This window comes from Cherax quadricarinatus, chromosome 43, assembly GCF_038502225.1.
Source record: "Cherax quadricarinatus isolate ZL_2023a chromosome 43, ASM3850222v1, whole genome shotgun sequence".
In the NCBI taxonomy this organism is placed as follows: domain Eukaryota; kingdom Metazoa; phylum Arthropoda; class Malacostraca; order Decapoda; family Parastacidae; genus Cherax; species Cherax quadricarinatus.
The window spans coordinates 28,182,637-28,205,919 of NC_091334.1; the positions used below are offsets into that span (position 1 = coordinate 28,182,637).

Consider the following 23,283-nt stretch of genomic DNA (forward strand, 5'->3'; position numbering starts at 1 on the left):
AAGAAAAGAAAATAAAAATAAAAAAAAGAATAAAAAAAGGGGGGACCGGGGAGGGATAGTTCCTAGGAGGAATGAAAGGGCCAGAAATCTCCCTCCACGCCCAAGAGGACCTCAGCACCGCAAGTAGCGCAGATGCAGCATGGAACCCGTGCCATACCCTACCCATCATGCCAGTAAACCGGCAATCCGGAATAGCAACCTCACATTTGCCGAGCTACCTCGGTGGACAAAAGAGAGGGCGGCCGGAAATCCGCCACAAAGCATACCTCCTTCGGCCACCACCCCCGGAATCCGAAAGGTGGCTTCCAGAGATACACCCGTCGCCCGAGAGACACCCAAAGCCACCCTCCGGGATACCGGAGAGGGATCAGGACATCCCCAGGCAATCCAGATTCCACGGCAAACTATGCCACCGCCAAGAACCTCAACAGAATGGGATGGACCCCGGTACTCTTTCCCCTACCTAGGAACTAGCGTGCCTGTGGGAAAAAAAAAAAAAAAAAAAAAAAAAAAAAAAAAAAAAAAAAAAAAAAAAAAAAAAAGGAAGGGCAAAAGGGAGGGGTGGGGAGGAGGAGGAGGAAAGGAAAAAGGGGAGGATGGGGAGGATGGGATAGGGAACGGGGGATTGGGGGGTAATTAGGTTCGGTCTGAGGAAGTAGACTGACAGGTCTAATTCCTCAGACCAAGAGCCTCTTCACCACGCCAAGGAGCCCCCCTTGAAGAGGATGACATACACCAGCACCCACAATTTAAGGTAAGAAATACTATTATTTCTGTTGCATTTGTAGTCTTAAGCAGTAAAAACATAATATATCATAACAATGAACTACAATTACACATTCACATTTATTTTTGTAAGATCTGTTGGTATAAAAAACAGTTGTTCAGCATTTTGGGGGCTCCTAGGAACGTAACCCTATTTTTCCCTTAAGTTCTTCGGTGTATCTAAAACAGATTTACCTAACATGGCATTTTCAGGAAAGTAACTGCCATGTAATATAATGATCTACTGTATAACCAAAAACTACATTGTGAAACTCTGTGTAGTCTGCACCCACAGCAACAAATGGGCTTCTGCCTGAATTATGTACAACTTTTGTAGGAAATGATCTCATGCATCATGTATGGACATTCATGTTTGTTTTGTTTCCCATGGTCTGAATGATCTGTATCTTCTTGTTCCCTTTAGGTGGTGCACCTGACAATATATATTGAGAATTGTCTCCCCTGGACTGATGAGCAACACATTTCAGGGTGAAAGAAATTGCAGGAAGGAGAGTTGTATTCTCCTGTTGTCATGTGGGCACGGCATTTTCTGGAATGGTCAAAATTTGCAATCTCACCAGTTATTCTAGATATTCCATGCCTGCAGATACCCAAGACATAGAATTTGCATAGGTTTGATTTCTCTTTGCCATGTTTTTTTCATATCTGCATTCCCTACTGGTGCTTTGTTTTGACTCACCGCTATCTACAGCACCTGTACTATCAATGGTGCCTCCACCAATTTTTACTGGTAGTGCATCTAAACTATTCCTCAGAGCATCATTTCCCTTGTTTGCCATTTCCAGTGGTATTGCTATTTCGTAACTCTGGAGTTTGCATATTTTGTCTATACCTTTTTTCCCAGCACCAGAACCTCTGTCCCCCTCCAGTCCAATGGCTTTTATTTCTTTACTCTTACCAGTACTGTCCGCCAAGACAGCACCAGCACCAGGGGTGACAGCACCATCTGGCCCACCTATTTTATCTTCCCAACTTATATAAGCCTGTCAGGTTTTCTAAGAAGGCAGTTTTGATATTTGTCTTATAGTACAGATGTAAAGTTTTTCCCATAGGTGGCTACCAGTGGGCATACCTAATAACATTTTCCTGATTTAATATTCTTAGTGGATGATTGTGTGTTTTACTAAATAAGATTTTTCTGAAAACTTTTTAACACTGAACATTAATATTGTTTCACTCCAGTATGAGTTCTCAGGTGTCTTACTAAACTTGATTTTTAATTAAAAATTTTCGACTTTCTGAACACTGATATCTAACTGTTTGTTTTTCTCTCTAGTATGAATTTTCATGTGAGTTACTAAATTACCTTTTAAAGAAAAGTTTTTCAGACATTCTGGACAATGATATGGTTTTTCTCCAGTATGAGTTCTCATGTGTTTTACTAAACATGATTTTTGAGAAAACTTTTTCAAACATTCTGAACACTGATATGATTTCTCCCCAGTATGAGTTCTGATATGACATATTAAATTTTGTTTTTCAGAAAAGTTTTTCAGACATTCTGGACACTGATATGGTTTCTCTCCAGTATGAGTTTTCATATGTCTTGTTAAACGTGATTTTTCAGGAAACTTTTTCTGACATTCTGGACACTGAAATGGTTTCTCTCCAGTATGAGTTCTCATGTGTCTTACTAAACATGATTTATCAGGAAAGTTTTTCAGACATTCTGAACACTCAAAAGGTTTCTCTCCAGTATGAATTCTTATGTGACTTTCTAAACCCGATTTCTGATTAAACCTTTTCGGACATTCTGAACACTGAAATGGTTTCTCTCCAGTATGAATTCTCAAGTGTCTTTCTAAACTTACTTTTTCAGAAAAGTGTTTGAGACATTCTGGACACTGAAATGGTTTCTCTCCTGTATGAATTCTCAAGTGTCTTTCTAAACTTAATTTTTCAGAAAAGTGTTTGGGACATTCTGGGCACTGATATGGTTTCTTTCCAGTATGAGTTCTCATGTGACTTTTTAAAGTTGATTTTTTAGAAAATGCTTTTAGACACACTGAACACCGAAGTGTTTTTTCTATAATAAATCTGGTCAATGATACACACTGAGGTTGTTGCGAGGAAGATTGTTTGAGCGAGTGTGAATGTTGATCTAACTGGTCTCCTACATGAACAACTGTACATTGTGTTGCTTCAACACATTGTTTTACATGTGAATGTTGATTTAGTTGGTCTCCTACATGAACAACTGTACATTGTGTTGCTTCATCACATTGTTTTTCAAGTATATTAGACATACTGAACAATATTATTCTCGCATATTAAATTGCTTATCCAGAGGAAATTTTGAGAATATTTTATTACAATGAAAACTAATATTTCTGCAATATTCTATTATTATATATATAAGAAGCACTAAACTAGAAAGGGTAATATAGTGTGTGAGGAATAGGAAGGGTACACTAGCAGATATTTCAGTGTTTATGACAATAACCTTATAACATTTTTGTTGGCATTGTACATGTTGTATTACCAACAATATTGTTACGTACAGTGTTGTTCAGTCACTCGGTTGGTAACACACTCATCTCACACACTGAGATTTGTGGTTCAATCCTCAGTACAAGTAGAAACATTGGATCGTCTTTCTTTAAGACACTTGCTGTCCATGTTCACCTAGCAGTAAGTAGGCACCTGGGAGTTAGTCAACTGGTGAGGGTTGCATCCAGGGGACAAAATTAGCCTAATTTACCTGAAATGCTCTGCATAACCAGGGTTTTCCATACAGTATGTCAATGATGTCAGCTATGACCTGTCTGAAGAAAAAGTCAGTAAACTGGGCATATGGTAGTTTGGACTCCGAGGGACTGTTACAATGTGTTGCTGCCTGCTCTGCCATCTAGCTGGCCACTGTGAAACTACAGATTTCTTTGGGTCTAATTTCTTTAGTTTCTACTCCTGGTAATTATTAATCTTATCTGATATTGGTGGGAGTCTGGGAAATCACTTCACCTCCACTCTTCTCTTTATCAGGTAAGAGCAATCTACCAGGAACATTGTTTCATTTATTTTGTATTTAACCTGGTTACCAGTAATGATAATGAAATGCAATTACCACTGTCTTCCTTCACTGTTATACTTAATAACCATCTTGTAACCAGTGTTTTTTCTCATTATCAGTTCTGCTGCTGGCTTGGTCACCTACAGTAGACGCCAGATATCTTGGAGTTAGAACCCAGGCAACAGGACTTAGTGGAACATAAAAGATTCCTCATCTCTCCTTTCATATCTGGTGTGAGATACTACAAACCAGTATCAACAGAAGCTTCTGAACATCAGACTAGCACTGCCTACCTAGAATAATTAACGTCTTATCTTCATTACATCGTAAGATCTGCTAGACTACGATAAGTCTCGTGTCTCAAGATCTCACAAGAACCAATGGTGGCCCTTTTTTATGTAATTAAATGCTTTTAATTTTTCCATTATTATCTTTCCTGGAAGTTACTCATTATTTATTTTTCCATACTTCTGATGAGGTGGAAAGTGTTCCCCTGACAGTCTGTATAAGTTGTATCATGTACTTGTACAAATAAGGATTATAATAATAGTAAATATCATACTGTATTATGAACACTACTGTTGCTGTATTAATTACACTGTAGTGTTAACACTGTTGTTAACACTGTAGTTAAGTGTTGTCACTATATATGCATTACGTTATTTACAGCTCTTACATGAAATTTCTAACACTGATGTTGACACTACAAGTTCCAACCTCTGATGTCAGGAAGACCTGCAATATTGACAGTACAAGTGCCAGACTTTGGTGTCAGGATGACCTGCAGTACTGACACTACAAGTGCCAGACTCTGGTGTCAGGATAACCTGCAGAACTGACACTACAAGTGCCAGACTCTGGTGTCAGGATAACCTGCAATATTGACACTACAAGTGCCAGACTCTGGTGTCAGGATAACCTGCAATATTGACAGTACAAGTGCCAGACTCTGGTGTCAGGATGACCTGCAGTACTGACACTACAAGTGCCAGACTCTGGTGTCAGGATAACCTGCAGAACTGACACTACAAGTGCCAGACTCTGGTGTCAGGATAACCTGCAATATTGACACTACAAGTGCCAGACTGTGGTGTCAGGATAACCTGCAATATTGACACTACAAGTGCCAGACTCTGGTGTCAGGATGACCTGCAAAAATAATTGAAAAATTAAAATCTATTATTATTTATTATTATCATTATTATTATTATACAGTATTCAGTAAATGTGTGACACCAGTATAGGTGAGAGATCACTACAAGGCTGAGGGAAACTATCAATAATAGGAAATTCAGTAAAGTCAGAGTTTAACACAGCTCACTTTAACAAAGTGGAAATATTCAACAAAAATCTCTGCAACAATTAATTCTGACACAACAAACTTGCAAGATTATACAGTTGTTTATTGTGTACAATCAATACACACACTCTCATCTTTGTCCACCACAATTACCATTAATGGCCATCTGCTCCCCCATAATAGTTTGTTAAATTGAAGGTTACTGTGATAAATTAACTTATGAATTAACAAAGAAAGTCAGACTTGACCTAATAAGTCAGCTTCAGTTAAAATGTCATAGTGTCTATCTGCACTTAACCCTTTCACTGTCTAGACACCTAAAATGAAACTTGCTCATCGTGCAAAAGTCCCCTACCTAGGAAAAAAAAAAAATACAGTGGACCCACAGTTTTCGTGTTTAATCCGTTCCAGAGCCATCGGCCAAAACCGAAACCATTTTACCCATAAGAAATATTGTAAATGGAATTAATCCGTCTCAGACATCCAGAAGTATCAACAAAAAAAAATTTTTTACCTTAAAGATAGATTTACATGCCCAAAAGAATGAACAATACACATGACACTTACCTTTATTGAAGGCTGTTGTTGATGGATGGAAGACAGGGAAGAGGGAAGAGAGGTTATTGTTTGGAAGGGGAATCCCCCCCTCCATAAGGACTCTAGGTACCAAGTCCTTATCAGGAGTCACTTCCCTAGCTTAAATAGAGATTTACATGCAGAAAAGAATGACAAATAAATGTAAAGCACTAATAAAATATATAAATGAACATTTAACATCACACTTACCTTTATTGAAGACTTGTTGATGTGAGGGACAGGAGGCGAGTTTATTGTTGGAGAATATGAGCTAATATCAACTCTATGGCTTATTTATCTATCACAATTCAATTAATATGACATAATTAACAATATTAACCCCTTCAGGGTCCAAGGCCAAAATCTGAAGTGGTGCTCCAGTGTCCAAGAAATTTTGAAAAAAAAAAAAAAAATTATTTTTTCTTACAGAATTAAAGAGTATATTTTTGTGAAGGTAATAAAACAAAAACAAAAAATTCTGATCAGTACTTACCAAGATACAGCGGCAGGAAGTTGACCCAAAATGACCGGGTGGCGGCAACATCAGTGACTTCCGCAAAATCCCATTTTATATTTATCATACTTATTTCTTTTCTTTTCTAATTTTTTATTCTTTTTCTAATAACATTTGTGGCCTGTGAGACCAGTATAATGTATATTGTATTAGTGTACACTCATTGTATTCAACACAATAATGCACTAATTTGTTTATCATTATATTGTTTACAAAACTTGTTTACAAGTTTATTGTAAACAAAATGATGAAAATATTAGTGCCGTTATTGTGTTGAATACAACGGTACCATATGGTACAATGGTGCCATAGGGTGCAATGGTACCATATGGTGCAATGGTACCATATGGTACAATGGTACCATATGATACAATGGTACCATATGATACAATGGTACCATATGGTACAATATGGTACAATGGCACATGATACAATGGTACCATATGGTACAATGGTGCCATAGGGTGCAATGGTACCATAGGGTGTAATGGTACCATAGGGTGCAATGGTACCATATGGCACAATGGCATCATATGATACAATGGTACCATATGGTACAATATAGCAAAATGGCACATGATACAATGGTACCATATGGTAGAATGGCACCATTTGGTACAAGGGTACCATATGGTGCAATGGTACCTTATGGTACAATATGGTGTAATGGTACCATATGATGCAATGGTACCATATGGTACATTGTACCATACAGTACAATGATACCATATGATTCATTGTACCATATGGTACTGTTGTATTCAACACAAACACACTAATATTTTCATTATTATTTTGTTTATAATAGTTGTTTACAACAAAAATAAGCAAAAATGTATATTAGTAATGTTCTATTACATATTTACAAGTGTACAGGAACTTGACGTGTTCCTTGAGGTGGATGACAAAGCACTTTGTCTGGGAAACTGCAGTCAGTAGCTAGCTTGTGTCGCCACTCACTCAGTCTTGGCTGGTGTCTCATGCCACCAACACCTATTGACCATATGGAACACGGTATATGTTACAGGGTACCATATGGTACATTGTACTATATGGTAAAGGGTACCATGCAGTACAGGATAACATATGGTGCAGGGTACCATATGGTACAGGGTACCATATGGTACAAGGTACCATATGGTACAGGGTACCATATGCTGCTATGTATGATAATCTATGTAATTGTATTTCTGTACACCTGAATAAACTTACTCAAGTGCATGTGGCATCATAAGTAAGCTTATTTAGTTATACACAAATAAAGTTACATAGAATATCATACTTAGCAGCATATGTTTGGAGAACCTAGGATAACCCAAAAAAGTCAGACAGATTTATTTCCATTAGGGTCCCTGTACCCTGTACCATATGGTACAATGTACTATAGTACAATGTACTATATGGTACAATGTACTATATGGTACCATTGTACCATATGGTACCATTGTACCATATGATACCATTGTATGACATGGCACCATTGTACCATATCGTACCATTGTACCATATGGCACAATGGTACCATATGGTTCAAAACCATAGAATTCGTCTTCAGCTCCACTTCCATCAGTCTTAGAACTGTAAGTTATGAAGAGGAGAGTCAGAATTCGCCCGGAGAGTGAGTGGGGAGTGAGAGCTTCCTTGCCGCCAGGCACTATGAACAAAGCTACTTTGCCGGCGTTCCCACAATGCCATGTGGGTGTCCAGATTTTTTCTATGGTGTGCACACTGACCACCCAGACCCATTCTCTTAGATGTAGGCCTGCCAGCCTTCTCATGCTAAATTTGACGGCGCTAGAATTTTGGCGTATATCTACGGTTTGGACCATGAACGTAAAGCCGTGGATCTACGGGACGGACCCTGAAAGGGTTAATAACATAAAAACGTGACATATACTCTAGAATGAATAAAATAAGTTATTGTGTATATCACGACTGGTGCTGTGTTGTTGTTGGGTGTACAAGGGACACTGAGAGCATCAGCTGTCCATAATGGTGGTGAAGGCTGCAGCTGAGGTGCCGGTATTTTCTGTAGCCCCATATAACTCCATCAATATTGGAGGAGTTAGTAGAATCACTGAATCACTGAAGAAGGCACCCTCTACCACCATCACTACCACCCTCTACCACTATCACAACTGCTACCACCCTCTACCACCATCACTACCACCCTCTACCACCATCACTACCACCCCCTACCACCACCACTTTTGTATTTTTCTACAAACTTTTTCTTGAATTGTATCATGTTTCTCACATTCTTTACCAAAGGGATGGCATTAGAAGCTTTCTTTTGGCCCATGGATGCTTATTTAGCAGTCACACACAATAAACAAGTACCAAAAACAATGGATTATTTTGAAATGTTTCGTATGACCTGGCAGGATATGTTCACTCACCGAAAAACAACCTACACTGGCTGAGAATACATGTGGGAGGCAGCATTGTCTGTGCGCTGGGCACTGGACAGGTTCTGAACAATCAACGAAAACAAAGATAATCGACGAAAATTGAAGCCAAAAATTGATGAAAAGATTGGGCCCAAACCAAAATCAGATTGACGAAAATGGAGGGTCCACTGTAATCTTCTATGGTAGAAAATCTCTTTCCAAAGTTAATTACACCAAAAGTATGTAATTTGATGGAAAACCTATGGAATTACACTGGCTCAGCATTAGCAGTTTTGGCACAATTTATGCAGTGGCAAGTTTGCCCACCTTGAGTCCCATTTTCGGCCAATTCCATTGTTCCAGTCGAGCAAATTCTTAGTTATTTCACTAGTGCAGGTGCTCCTCATTTTACAATGGTTCAACTTACAATATTTTCACTTAACAATGATACAACAGTCATGCACATTCCTGGCAATGGCAAGCCATACTCTCAGTCTCTGTAGCGATTGTAACCATAAACATCTTCATTTACTTTCTGATACTGGTATTTAGTTACAGTAATTATTTACTTACTTATTCAGTCAATACATGCACTTTTCATATCATCTGCATCATCTGTGCTCAAATGCAAACATGCCAGAGACAATGTTTTAATACAGACTGAGAGGGAAGACACGAACTGAAGCTGTACATGAGAGGCTCTCCCAGTGTTTACATACCCTCTGCTTATCTTCTTTTGCATAATACATGTTAAAAAATTAAAGGAACTTGAAAGTAATATGTATATAATACCTACTTCATATACACTTGTGTAACATTTTTCTAGTACACTCATATTTTGTAATAAAGAAACTATGATGTTTGTGAGGGTGTTGATGTGGTGGTGGTGTTAAAGGCTACTAATGCTCAAGCATCCCACCCACTGTCTCCTAAACTATTTTTGTTGAAAATGCAAGAAAAATGTTAATTTTGTATTAATACGTATTAAATACAAGTTTAATTCGTTCTGTGACCCAGCTCGTAACTCAATTTGCTCGTATGTCAAATCAATTTTCCTTATTGAAATTGAAATGCCATTAATCCATTCCAGCCCCAAAAAAAACCACCCCAATTTTTTTTTGTTACGGGTTTTTAACCCTTTGACTGTTTTTGTCGTATATATACGTCTTACGAGCCAGTGTTTTTGACATGTTAATACTACAAAATTCTAGCGGCTTCAAATCAAGTGGGAGAATGGGTCTGTGTGCTCAGTGTGCACAGTATGAAATATCCTGCTTCACACACCACACATAACGAGAAAAAAAAACTCCAACAGTGTTTTTGGATTATAACGCCGAATTTGAGGTGTATTTTCGTATAGTATTTATGGTTGTACAGTGGAACCTCAAATATTGAACTTTCTTCGGTCCAGAAGGCTGTTCGAGTGCCTTTACCGAATTAATTTATTCCCATCAGGAATAATGTAAATTAGATTAGCCCATTTCAGACCCTCAAAAATACACATATAAAAGCACTTACAAAAATACACTTACATAATTGGTCGTGTTGGGAGCAGTTCAATTTTTGAGGTTCCACTGTATTCTCATTTCCTTGGTCTCATTTGAGAGAATGGAAGATATATTACAGAAATAGAGATGATTCTGATTGGTTTCACGATGAAAAGGACCTTGAAATTGAGCTCAAAAGAGCGAAAAATGTTCGATTTTTGCTGATGTTCAAGATTAAATAAATGACAACACCATCCAATATGTGTCCAACTGGCCAGTCTAATATGCAGTCATGAATGGATTGACATTATTTATACAATTATTATAATAATGCAGTAATCTGCATAACAGTAAATCTTCTATTTTTTGTGTGAATAAAAATTTAAAATAGAAAGTAAGAGTAATATAATAGGGGCCTGGAGATGTTACTAATGAACAGAGAAAATGTTATTTTAGTGCCAGAAATGTCTGCATTGTTTATTCTGGACCCTATTTTGAAACTGGCATGTTTTTTAATTTGTGTGAAATTGGCCAAATTGCCAATTTCTGACCATTTTATTGGGTAGTTGAAAATGGTAAATGGGCAGTTTTTTGTACTCAAACGATAGAACAAATGGAGTTCTAAAGAAATAGCTATGAATTTGGTTGACTAGAACAATGCAATTGGCCAAAAATAGGGCTCAAAGTAGCCAAAATCGCCAATTCGTATATATCTCCAAGAACGCTAACTTCGCAAGAGTGTATTTCCGTAAGTTTTCCATCAAATTTCATACTTTTGGTGTCATTACCATCAAGAAAAGATTCTCTATCATTTCATAAGGAATTTTTTTTTTCTTCGAATATTTTGCAACACAGAGAGACACTTCAGGATTTGGGGTTGCGTTAGTCAAAGGGTTAACCCTTTCAGGGTCCGTCCCGTAGATCTATGGCTTTACGTTCAGGGTCCAAACCGTAGATCTACGCCATGAGCTCAGCTCACTCTGATGAACTGTGAGTGGTACATTTGGGCCTAGATATGAGAGAATACATCTATGTGGTATGTGTGCACCACATAAAACAAATCCTGCAGCACAAACCATACCCCGGCCGGGATTGAACCCGCGGTCAGAGAGTCTCAAAACTCCAGCCCGTCATGTTAGCCACTAGACGAGCTAGCCACAATAAGATTCGTCCAACTAGGTATATTTCTACACCATAGGAAGGTTAGCACAGGCACCACTGTGACGATTTCATGAGTCCTGCAGCACACTGTGTATAATGAGAGAAAAAAACTGAGACCATGATTTTCAATTAAAACAGCGACTGCAGTGTTTTCTCGTGTGTTTTTTATAGTTGTATTTGCGATTTCTTGGTCTCATTTGATAGAATGGAAGACATATTACAGAAATAGAAACGATTTTGACTGGTTTTAGCACTGGAAATGGCTTGAAACTGAGCTCAAAGTAGCGGAAATGTTAAATTTTTACCGATGTTCAAGAGTAAACAAACAACCTCATAAGTCTAATACACGCCAGATGGTGGGTCTAATATACATTCACAAATGTGGAGATGATATTTATACAATTATTACAATATTGCATAAGAGTAAATCTTTTGTTTTTTGGTGTGAATAAAAATTCATTATGTGAATAAAAAATCAAAATGGAATTTATTTGTAAAAGCCTCAAAACGTAACTAATGAACAGAGGAAATGTTAGTTTAGTGCCAGGAATACCTACATTGTTTATTCTGGACCCTATTTTGAAATTGGAATATTTTGAACTTTGTGTTAAATTGGCCAAATTACCAATTTCCGATCACTTTATTTTGTAGTTGAAACAGTTGACTTGGTGATTTCTTGTGCTCAATCGATAGAATAAGAGTAATACTAGTGAAATAGCTAAGAATTTGGTCGACTGGAATAATGTAATTGGCCTAAAATGGGAGTCAAAGTCTGCAAAATCGCCAATTCGTAAATATCGCTGACATCAAAATTCACGAGAGCATAATTTCGTCAATTTTCCATCAAATTTCGTACTTTTTGTTTTATTACTTTCACAAAAAGATTCTCTACCATTTCATAAGAAAAAATAATTTTTTTTTTTTTTTAAATTCTTGGACACTGGGGCACCACTTCGGATTTTGGCCTTGGATCCTGAAGGGGTTAAATAAGAAAAATATATTTATATATAAGAAATAATTTTTACCTTTTTCGCCAGGTCCAAGTATGTTTTAGACATGCTGAAGTACATATGAAACTCCTTGAAGCACAGTGTAAGATGAACATCATTCCACTGCTGACAGTGCAGCAGTGGTGACATTTAATGTTTGTACACTGACGATCTGTTGGAGTGTGAGCAGGGTAATATTTAGTGAAGGGATTCAGGGAAACTGGTTATTTTCATATAGTCGGACTTGAGTCTTGGAAATGGGAAGTACAATGCCTGCACTTTAAAGGAGGGGTTTGGGATATTGGCAGTTTGGAGGGATATGTTGTGTATCTTTATACGTATATGCTTCTAAACTGTTGTATTCTGAGCACCTCTGCAAAAACAGTGATAATGTGTGAGTGTGGTGAAAGTGTTGAATGATGAAAGTATTTTCTTTTTGGGGATTTTCTTTCTTTTTTGGGTCACCCTGCCTCGGTGGGAGACGGCTGACTTGTTGAAAAAAAAAAAAAAAAAAAAACACTGCCTTGGCTTGTGCAGATTCAAGAGAGATTTAGAATGAAGATAGTTAACAAGTGTGGCTCACATGAAACCCACTCAATTATATTTGTAACTTCAACTGTATCCACTAACTCCTCACTAACAATGTCAAAGACTGGAGATGCCTCAATTTCAACTCTGACAATTACTGTATTTTACATCATTGAAGACACTATTTTTTCCCAAAAATATCAAGAAAATTTACCCAGAGTTCTGGAGGATGAAGGTTATGTTGTTCATAGGCCTCAACCTAGGCCTAGAGAAGTGTTTCCTTATAGAGAGCAATCTAAGCTCCTGTTTATGACCCAATAATGAATTGTATAAACTATTTTCTATAAAATAATGAATTAATAAAAATAATCATAAATAACTGTAAAAACTCGTTGGCACTATAGGCTGGGGTTCTGATTCATGATGTTGATCTTGACAATTTGCTTACTATTGTCTTTGACAAGTGTGACCATAGTGTAATACTGCACAAAATGCAGTAGTAAACAGAGTAAAGTCTGAGGCAGCTATAGTGAAAAGCTCTGTTTCACAAGGCACAGTACTCACTCCTATCCTGTTCCTCATCCTAATATTTGACATGGAGAGAGATGTAAGCCACAGCACCATGTCTTCCTTTGCAGATGACAGTGTCCTCCATTGAAGACACTGCAAGACTCCAGATGGACATCAACCAAATCTTTAAATGAGCTGTAGAAAACACTGTGAAGTTCAATGATGAGAAATTTCAATTATCGGCCGTTTTTTCGGCTTCCATTTATCGGCCATTATTTCGATTATCGGACGAGTCAACCCGCCACCGCCAGCCACTTGTGTCAGTCTGGTTGTGTCTCTGGGCAAGTGAGGAAGCTTCTACTCATTCACCCAAACATTTCGCTATAATCCATTGTTTTTTGTGGTTATTGATTTAGTGCAACTGCAAAATAAGCAACTATGAGCCCAAATAAAGTTCCTAGTAAAGTTCCTTTGGTAAAGAAAGTGAGAAACGTGATGGAATTTAAGAAAGAGGTTGTTCAAAAGTATGAGAGTGAAGGAGGAAGAGAGAGGGGAGAAAGTGCCTTTTTCAGTGATTCAGCGATTCTACGATATGTATGATACTAAAGCAGCAGGAGTCAATAAAGGCTATAGCGCCAGCCAGTGATAAAGCGTAGCATTAACAGTGTAGCAAGTAAGTTAAGCGAGTAAGCGACAGAAAAAGACGACACAACACTTAACTCCTTCAATGTTGTTAGAGGTATATAGGGCTACTGACAACACCGCTGCCCTGCCTATCTTCTACCACCCTAAACCAATGCCAGCATCTCCTCCAAGGTACAGTAAGTGTAAATATTTCTTATTTATAAAGTGTAAATATTTCTTATTTATAGTGTAAATATTTCTTATTTATAAATTAAAGTGTAAATAATTCTTATTTATAAATTACGTACATTGTTTGTGTGAATGGTGGTGGTAGCTCTGCTGCTGCCCATTACCACTGGTATGTAGAGCTTATGCTCTCAGTGGCCCTTATAAACCCAACAACACCAACACACCATCACTAGCCACAAACATAATGACATGTTATTCATTCTAGAGTATTTATCATGTTTCTGTTACTAATATTGTTTATTATGTCTATTAGATGAATTCTGATAGATAATTAAGCCGCAGAGTTGAAAATAGCATCACATTTAAGCCTCCCTCACTGTTTTGCATATGCCAACAAGACACTTCAATAAAGGTAAAAGTGATTTAAATGTTCATTTATCCATTTCATTAGTCATTTTGTTTAGTTCTTATTGTTTTCTGTATGTAAAACTATAGTTAATCTTTGAAAAATACATTTTTTGTTAATATTTTTCAGTGTCTAAAATGGATTAATTGGATTGACATTAATTCTTATGGGAAATATTATTTCGGTTCTGGGCCATTTTGCTTTTAGGCCGACCTTCTGGAACGGATTACAGCTGATAACCGAGGGTCCACTGTACCTGACCAGGCAGACGGTGGTTCATACGTCGGGTTGCATGCAGCCAACAGTAACAACCTGGTTGATGAGGCCCTGATCCACCATGAGGCCTGGTCACTGACCTGGCCATGGGGGCACTGATCCCCGAAACCATCTCCAGATATAATCCAGGTAATTACTTTATTCCTATTGTATCTCTTTTAATAATAACTGATTTTCACATAGTTAAGTTACCTACCTATTTTAAGATATAAATAATAAGTTATTACGAGGACCCCAATACTTTTTTTGGTTATCCTGGAGAGTAATAAACACATATGTTGCTATGTAACTGTATTTATGTGAACCTGAATAAACTTACAAGTTAATACACAATATTTATCTCTTGTTAAACAAAACTAAATATATAGGCCTATGAGGGTCTAAATTATTTGTCAGGTGGGATATATACAACACAATAATAACATAATAGGTAAAATAAGGCCAACACACCGAGACCGGTGGCCTGGTGGCTAAAGCTCTCGCTTCACACACGGTGTGGAGAAATTTTCTCCAGGAGGGGGGTATCAGCCCCCTTCAGCCCCTTTCAGCCCTGTGGGGCCCAGCCCTCTCAGAAGGGGCAAGCGTCTTGTTTACTGCTACAGTGAGTAATTGATCACAGATGCCGTACGAGTATCTGACGTGGTCAAGTGACCGATGCTCCTTGCAGTCCAGTGTTGCAAAGTGTATTTTAATAAGAGACAGTACATCTCTTACTTTAGCAGGACAATTAAGGAAAATCCTGCTCCCACTTTATTACCATGGTAAAGAGAGTGGACATTGTTGTCTATGCTTAAGACAGCAAGAATCAAACATTCTGCTTTGCTTCATCGAGGAAGTGGCAAGGAAGCAAAAAGTACTATGTCAGCTTTTTTTTTGTGCTGGGGGCAGTGACGGCATGGGGCGTTGTGGCGTCTTCAGATTACTTTTGACTCTACTGAGAGTGACACTGACGCCAGGATAACCAACAAAGAACACTGATCTGTGCGTTAGTGTGAACAAAGTGTCTCATAAAACACAATAAACACTTAAGAGAAGTGTGATCAGCTTCTTCAGTGATAACATTGTGAACAATAAAGACAAATCTTGTGGAACATAGTGTACCAGTGTGCGTTTCCTAGACAATGGAAGACATGGACATCCAAGGACACTTCAGCTTCTATCAAGTCACCGATACCTGTCGAAGGTGTGAAGAACACCATAGCTCACGTTACAAGAGCAAGGTATGTTACGAATTTCTTGTGGTAAGGGGGACTGCGCAGTTCTTGAGTCGCAAGGAGTTTGTAATCAGCCTATAGTCGGCAGTAAGGTGTGGACTTTTGAGTCCAAACAAGTAAGTTGTCAGCAATCAGTGAATGAAATATGCTGACATAACACCCCCAAGGGGTAATTTATAATCTTACAAATTATAAATCTTCACAGCCCGTTGAAAGATGGCTTCGACAGCTTCTAGACCTCGTCTGCAGGGGCGGCTGTGCAGGCGATGAGTTGTCTTTAAGTTAAGTTTTCACTGTTTAAACTTAGCTGGTAATGCCATTTCTCAACACACGGAGGGCCCGGGTTCGATTCCCAGCGGGTGGAAACATTTTGACGCGTTTCCTTACACCTGTTGTCATGTTCACCTAGCAGCAAATAGGTATCTGGGTGTTTACCTTACCTGGAGTTTACCTGGAGAGGGTTTCGGGGGACAATGCCCCCACAGCCCGGTCTGAGACTAGGCCTCATGGTCTCATGTTAGTCAACTGGTGTGGGACGCATCCTGGGGGACAAGACAGAGGACTCCAATGGAAATAAGTTAGACAGTCCTCGATGATGCACTGACTTTCTTGGGTTATCCTGGGTGGCTAACCCTCCGGGGTTAAAAATCCAAAAGAAAATTTCATCTATCTTATCTTAAAAAATTAATAAAAACTAGATGATATTTGTATATATTGTTAAACAAAACCATAAAAATAGGCCTATGAGAGCCTAAATTGATCCCCAGGGACACTATATACCACAAAATTATATTATAATAGACAAATTAAGTTACACAGCAGTACCTGTAAGATATATTAGTGAAATATACAAGACGAAATTTTTATCTTTGGTTAAAGAAAAGTTATGATCTAGGCCTATGAGAACCTAAATCACTTATAAGACAGTCAATAATAACTCAAAATACAAGTATATAATACATAATAAGTGAGGACCTGGGAGAAATATATTATTGTAAGATACACGAGGAGTGAAGGTTAATATTTACCATCAATAAAAGTACAAAAGTTAGGTCTATGAGATCATAAATAACTCACATCATTCTCAACATCAATATTTCTCACCTTATCACTCATCTTGGAGGATCTTGCTGCCTTCAACAACATAATTACTCATAAATCTTCCTGGAGAAAACATTTGTTGTTGTTGTTGTTGTGGTTTACAGAGCCACTAACAACGTGCGCCGTATCGAACCCTGTCTTCCAGTGTCCGGAAATGTAACCTCGACCAAGGTGGAAGGAGGTTGACGAACAACTGCGTATTAAATATCTCCAATGGGCCCTGAAGCCAGCAAGAAGGCACAGGTACAAGCCAGGATCTCTTAACCGTCTGGAGGATCAAACCCCTCCCCACTGAGAAGGAGAGGTAAGGTCAATAATTGTATCCCAATGGAAATGAAGGACCCCAGTGGAAATAACTCACTCTGACTTTTTTGGGCTATCTTTAAATCCACTATACCACAACTGAAAAGAAATGCAAAGATGGGCTAAATGCTTTCAAGCCTGTTGCTGGCTACAACCCCAGCTATGGTGCTAATGTGAGAATCGTGAGAATGATGTACATAGCCTATGTTAGGTCCTTAATTGATTATGCTGCTCCCATGTTGATATTAGCTAGAAAAAGTTCTCTCTGACCCTTGGAGTTAATGCAGAATAAAGCTCTCAGAATTATTCTTGGCTGCCTTAAATCTACAAAGGCTCGTAATATGAGGAAGGCGCTTGGTATTTCTAGTATCAGTGATAGGATTGTTGATGACCTACCAAATGCTTCGCAATTACTCAAACCCACACTTTTTGCAGATGACACCACATACGTCTTCTCTCACCCGAGCCCAGTCACGCTAGCCAATACTGTAAATACCGAACTACAGAAAATATCTACCTGGATGAGGACTAACAAACTTACACTGAACATTGACAAAACCTACTTCATTCAGTTTGGTAGCAGAGCTACAGATGTACCTCTTAACATAACGATAAACGGATCACCTATCACAAAGCTAACAGAGGGAAAATTCTTAGGAATCCACCTCGATAATAGACTCAAATTTCATACACATATACAACAAATTTCTAAGAAAATTTCCAAGACTGTAGGCATACTATCGAAGATACGGTACTATGTTCCACAGTCAGCCCTCCTGGCCCTTTATCACTCTCTTATTTACCCCTATCTCACCTATGGAATTTGTGCATGGGGCTCAACAACAACTAACCATCTCAGACCACTAATTACCCAACAAAAGGCTGCAGTTAGAATGATAACAAATTCTCACTACAGGCAGCACACTCCACCAATATTCAAAACACTCAACCTACTCACCATACAAAACATCCATACTTATTATTGCACTTATTACATACATAGAACACTTAACTCTGATATTAACCCTCCCCTCAAACATCTCCTTGCCAACCTCAACAGAACACATGACCATAATACAAGGCACAGATCCTCTTTGATGTTCCTCGTGTCCATCTCACGCTATGCAAAAACTCAATGCACATAAAAGGCCCTAAAATCTGGAATTCATTACCTTTAAATATAAAAGAAACACTACCTGTTTATAAATTCAAGTCTCTTCTCAAAGTTCACTTACTCACTCAAAACCAAATAAATACTGAATAACTGAACCATATAAATTGTATATCCTAAATGTTACTCACAATTATATCACACAAATGTTAAACCTAACTTTGTTATTTTTTTAAATACACTACCTAACAGAATACTCCATTCTACTGAATGAACAACAATGCAAGCAACCATATGACCTGTCTTTGTAATACTCATTTGTATTTTATAGTTATCTGTTTACAATAATGTCTTATCACTGATTTCATCATTGCTTAGTTAATCTTAAGTTAATTTTAAGCCAGCCCGTAATGCTATGCATGTAAGTGGCTTTGGCATGCTGATCTTACCTGTATTTTTTGTACCTCTGTTTGTATGCTAAATTTCTAAATAAAAAATAAATAAAAATTAAAACTGTACTAGGTATTAAAATGTTAAGAAATGAACCAGACACTGTCACAATGAATCTTACGAAATGTCTAGAAGTAAATACAAACATATCTAAATGGAGTGTGAAAATGTGCAATTACATTATGTTTTATAACCTGCATGAACTGTATCACTGTAGATAACAAGTGCATTTCACCCCTCCATGGAAGATGTGTTCATTTAATATCACATACTTGCAAGTCCCTCCAAAGAAGCTCATTGCTAGTAGTCCCTTCCTAAAATCTCTTGTTAGAGCAACTGCTCAAGAAGAAATTTCTCACCTAGCTGGTAGTAACAAGTTATCACAAGTTATATACACTGATGGATCTAAACAGGAGTCTTCTGGCAGGGTTGCATCTGCTCTTGTTGCCACCTCCCTAGTTAAGAACGATAATAAATTTGTTGAGTTAGGCATAAGAATTAACAACTGGGCGTCTACACTGCAAACTGAATTGTTTGCAATCCTAATGGCGCTAAAGCTAACCTATGACACTGAGCTTGACTCTATCATCATTACTGATTCTATGTCATCATTGAAGGCTCTTGGCTCATATAATGACTCCAACAACATGCTCATTGGGGAAGCCAGGTATAGATACTCAAAAATTAGGGACAAAGGAATTAATGTACAATTGTTATGGATCCCATCACACATTGGATTACTCCTTCATGATAAAGTTGATATGTTAGCCAAGAAGAGTATCCAGAAGGAGAACGTACCTGGAGTTTACCTGGAGAGAGTTCCGGGGGTCAACGCCCCCGCGGCCCGGTCTGTGACCAGGCCTCCTGGTGGATCAGAGCCTGATCAACCAGACTGTTGCTGCTGGCTGCACGCAAACCAACGTACGAGCCACAGCCCGGCTGATCAGGAACTGACTTTAGGTGCTTGTCGAGTGCCAGCTTGAAGACTGCCAGGGGTCTGTTGGTAATCCCCCTTATGTGTGCTGGGAGGCAGTTGAACAGTCTCGGGCCCCTGACACTTATTGTATGGTCTCTTAACGTGCTAGTGACACCCCTGCTTTTCATTGGGGGGATGGTGCATCGTCTGCCAAGTCTTTTGCTTTCGTAGTGAGTGATTTTCGTGTGCAAGTTCGGTACTAGTCCCTCTAGGATTTTCCAGGTGTATATAATCATGTATCTCTCCCTCCTGCGTTCCAGGGAATACAGGTTTAGGAACCTCAAGCGCTCCCAGTAATTGAGGTGTTTTATCTCCGTTATGCGCGCCGTGAAAGTTCTCTGTACATTTTCTAGGTCGGCAATTTCACCTGCCTTGAAAGGTGCTGTTAGTGTGCAGCAATATTCCAGCCTAGATAGAACAAGTGACCTGAAGAGTGTCATCATGGGCTTGGCCTCCCTAGTTTTGAAGGTTCTCATTATCCATCCTGTCATTTTTCTAGCAGATGCGATTGATACAATGTTATGGTCCTTGAAGGTGAGATCCTCCGACATGATCACTCCCAGGTCTTTGACGTTGGTGTTTCGCTCTATTTTGTGGCCAGAATTTGTTTTGTACTCTGATGAAGATTTAATTTCCTCATGTTTACCATATCTGAGTAATTGAAATTTCTCATCGTTGAACTTCATATTGTTTTCTGCAGCCCACTGAAAGATTTGGTTGATGTCCGCCTGGAGCCTTGCAGTGTTGTGCCTTGTGGAACAGAGCTTTTCACCGTAGCTGCCTCGGACTTTACTCTGTTGACGACTACTCTCTGTGTTCTGTTAGTGAGGAAATTATAGATCCATCGACCGACTTTTCCTGTTATTCCTTTAGCGCGCATTTTGTGCGCTATTACGCCATGGTCACACTTGTCGAAGGCTTTTGCAAAGTCTGTATATATTACATCTGCATTCTTTTTGTCTTCTAGTGCATTTAGGACCTTGTCGTAGTGATCCAGTAGTTGAGACAGACAGGAGCGACCTGTTCTAAACCCATGTTGCCCTGGGTTGTGTAACTGATGGGTTTCTAGATGGGTGGTGATCTTCCTTCTTAGGACCCTTTCAAAGATTTTTATGATATGGGATGTTAGTGCTATTGGTCTGTAGTTCTTTGCTGTTGCTTTACTGCCCCCTTTGTGGAGTGGGGCTATGTCTGTTGTTTTTAGTAACTGAGGGACGACCCCCGTGTCCATGCTCCCTCTCCATAGGATGGAAAAGGCTCGTGATAGGGGCTTCTTGCAGTTCTTGATGAACACAGAGTTCCATGAGTCTGGCCCTGGGGCAGAGTGCATGGGCATGTCATTTATCGCCTGTTCGAAGTCATTTGGCGTCAGGATAACATCGGATAGGCTTGTGTTAATCAAATTTTGTGGCTCTCTCATAAAAAATTCATTTTGATCTTCGACTCTCAGTCTGGTTAGCGGCTTGCTAAAAACTGAGTCATATTGGGACTTGAGTAGCTCACTCATTTCCTTGCTGTCATCTGTGTAGGACCCATCTTGTTTAAGTAGGGGCCCAATACTGGACGTTGTTCTCGATTTTGATTTGGCATAGGAGAAGAAATACTTTGGGTTTCTTTCGATTTCATTTATGGCTTTTAGTTCTTCCCGCGATTCCTGACTCCTAAAGGATTCTTTTAGCTTAAGTTCGATGCTTGCTATTTCTCTGACCAGTGTCTCCCTGCGCATTTCAGATATATTGACCTCTTTTAGCCGCTCTGTTATTCTTTTCCGTCGCCTGTAAAGGGAGCGCCTGTCTCTTTCTATTGTACATCTACTCCTCCTTTTTCTTAGAGGAATAAGCCTTGTGCATACATCGAGTGCCATCGAGTTAATCTGTTCTAGGCATAAGTTTGGGTCTGTGTTGCTTAGTATATCTTCCCAGCTTATATCGGTTAGGACTTGGTTTACTTGGTCCCACTTTATGTTTTTGTTATTGAAGTTGAATTTGGTGAATGCTCCCTCGTGACTAGTCTCATTTTGTCGGTCTGGGGCTCCACGCATACATGTCTGAACCTCAATTATGTTGTGATCTGAGTATATTGTTTTTGATATGGTGACATTTCTTATCAGATCATCATTGTTAGTGAAGATGAGGTCTAGTGTATTCTCCAGTCTAGTAGGCTCTATTATTTGCTGGTTTAAATTGAATTTTGTGCAGAGATTTAAAAGCTCGTGTGAGTGTGAGTTTTCATCAGAGCTGCCTCCTGGTGTTATTACTGCAACAATATTATTTGCTATATTCCTCCATTTTAGGTGCCTTAAGTTGAAATCCCCCAGGAGCAAGATGTTGGGTGCAGGAGCTGGAAGATTTTCCAGACAGTGGTCAATTTTTAACAGCTGTTCCTGGAATTGCTGGGATGTTGCATCCGGAGGCTTGTAGACTACCACAATGACTAGGTTTTGGTTCTCGACCTTTACTGCTAAAACTTCCACTACGTCATTTGAGGCATTAAGCAGCTCTGTGCAAACAAGTGACTCTGCAATGTACAGGCCAACCCCCCCCCTTTTGCCTGTTCACTCTGTCACATCTGTATAGGTTGTAACCTGGGATCCATATTTCGTTGTCCAAGTGATCCTTTATGTGGGTCTCAGTGAAAGCCGCGAACATTGCCTTTGCCTCTGCAAGCAGTCCACGCAGGAAGGAATACATATAAATGACCTCACAGAGGACAGATATCACCGGCTCTTCAACACGCAAGTTATACTTTTGTATCAGTCAAATCACATATTACTCGGGTAGATAATTTCCAGTTAGTTAGTTGCTACTACAACACTGTATTCTGCTATTCACTGGTATCACTAGATTATATGCGAGTACACTAGCAGGCCAGAAAGGTATTTTGTTGTTTGTTGCTGGCTTTAGACCCTGTATATTTGCAAAGAAGAATGTTATCGGACTGGTGGTATTGTTGGTACTGGGGGGGGATTTTTTTTCCGGCATTAGTATCTGTATCTGTTGGTTTGGAGTGGAGGCCATCGACTGTGGTTCCACTCCAGGAATGACTGGATTTGGTGTACGATTTCTGCCATTTCCTGCCAGTTTTTTTTCCTTCCTGGCACTAAAAAACCTCTCCCTCTTGAGTGGCTGTGGCTACCCAGGTTTTCCCATGGCCTGGATGTTTTGTATCTTTTTGTCCCCTTTAGATGGTATGCCTGGCAATTTAAGTTATAGCACAGTCTTTCCTGTACTGAAGAGGTACACATTTCAGGGTGAAAAAGCTTACAGGAAGGGAGTTTGCATTTTCCTGTTGTCATATGGGCATGGCATTTTCTAGGGTGGTCATAGTTGCATGTCCCATCTGTTTTTCCAGATTTCCCATGCCAGCAGATACCAAGTGCATA

At 39.0% G+C, this 23,283-nt stretch overlaps 1 protein-coding gene across 1 annotated transcript in view; it reads right to left on the minus strand.

The window, feature by feature from the left end:
• Window positions 1-17,764, minus strand: part of LOC128694094 (zinc finger protein 84-like) — a 46,896-nt gene extending 29,132 nt beyond the window's left edge. Inside the window, exons 1-3 of the mRNA XM_070093807.1 lie at window positions 17,065-17,764; window positions 12,250-12,385; window positions 2,117-4,945 (exon numbers count right to left, since the gene is read on the minus strand). Of these exons, the coding sequence (XP_069949908.1) occupies window positions 2,117-3,032 (916 nt within the window). The 5' untranslated portion in view covers window positions 3,033-4,945; window positions 12,250-12,385; window positions 17,065-17,764. The remainder of the gene's footprint in view (window positions 1-2,116; window positions 4,946-12,249; window positions 12,386-17,064) is intronic.
• Between the last annotated feature and the right edge of the window lie 5,519 nt (window positions 17,765-23,283).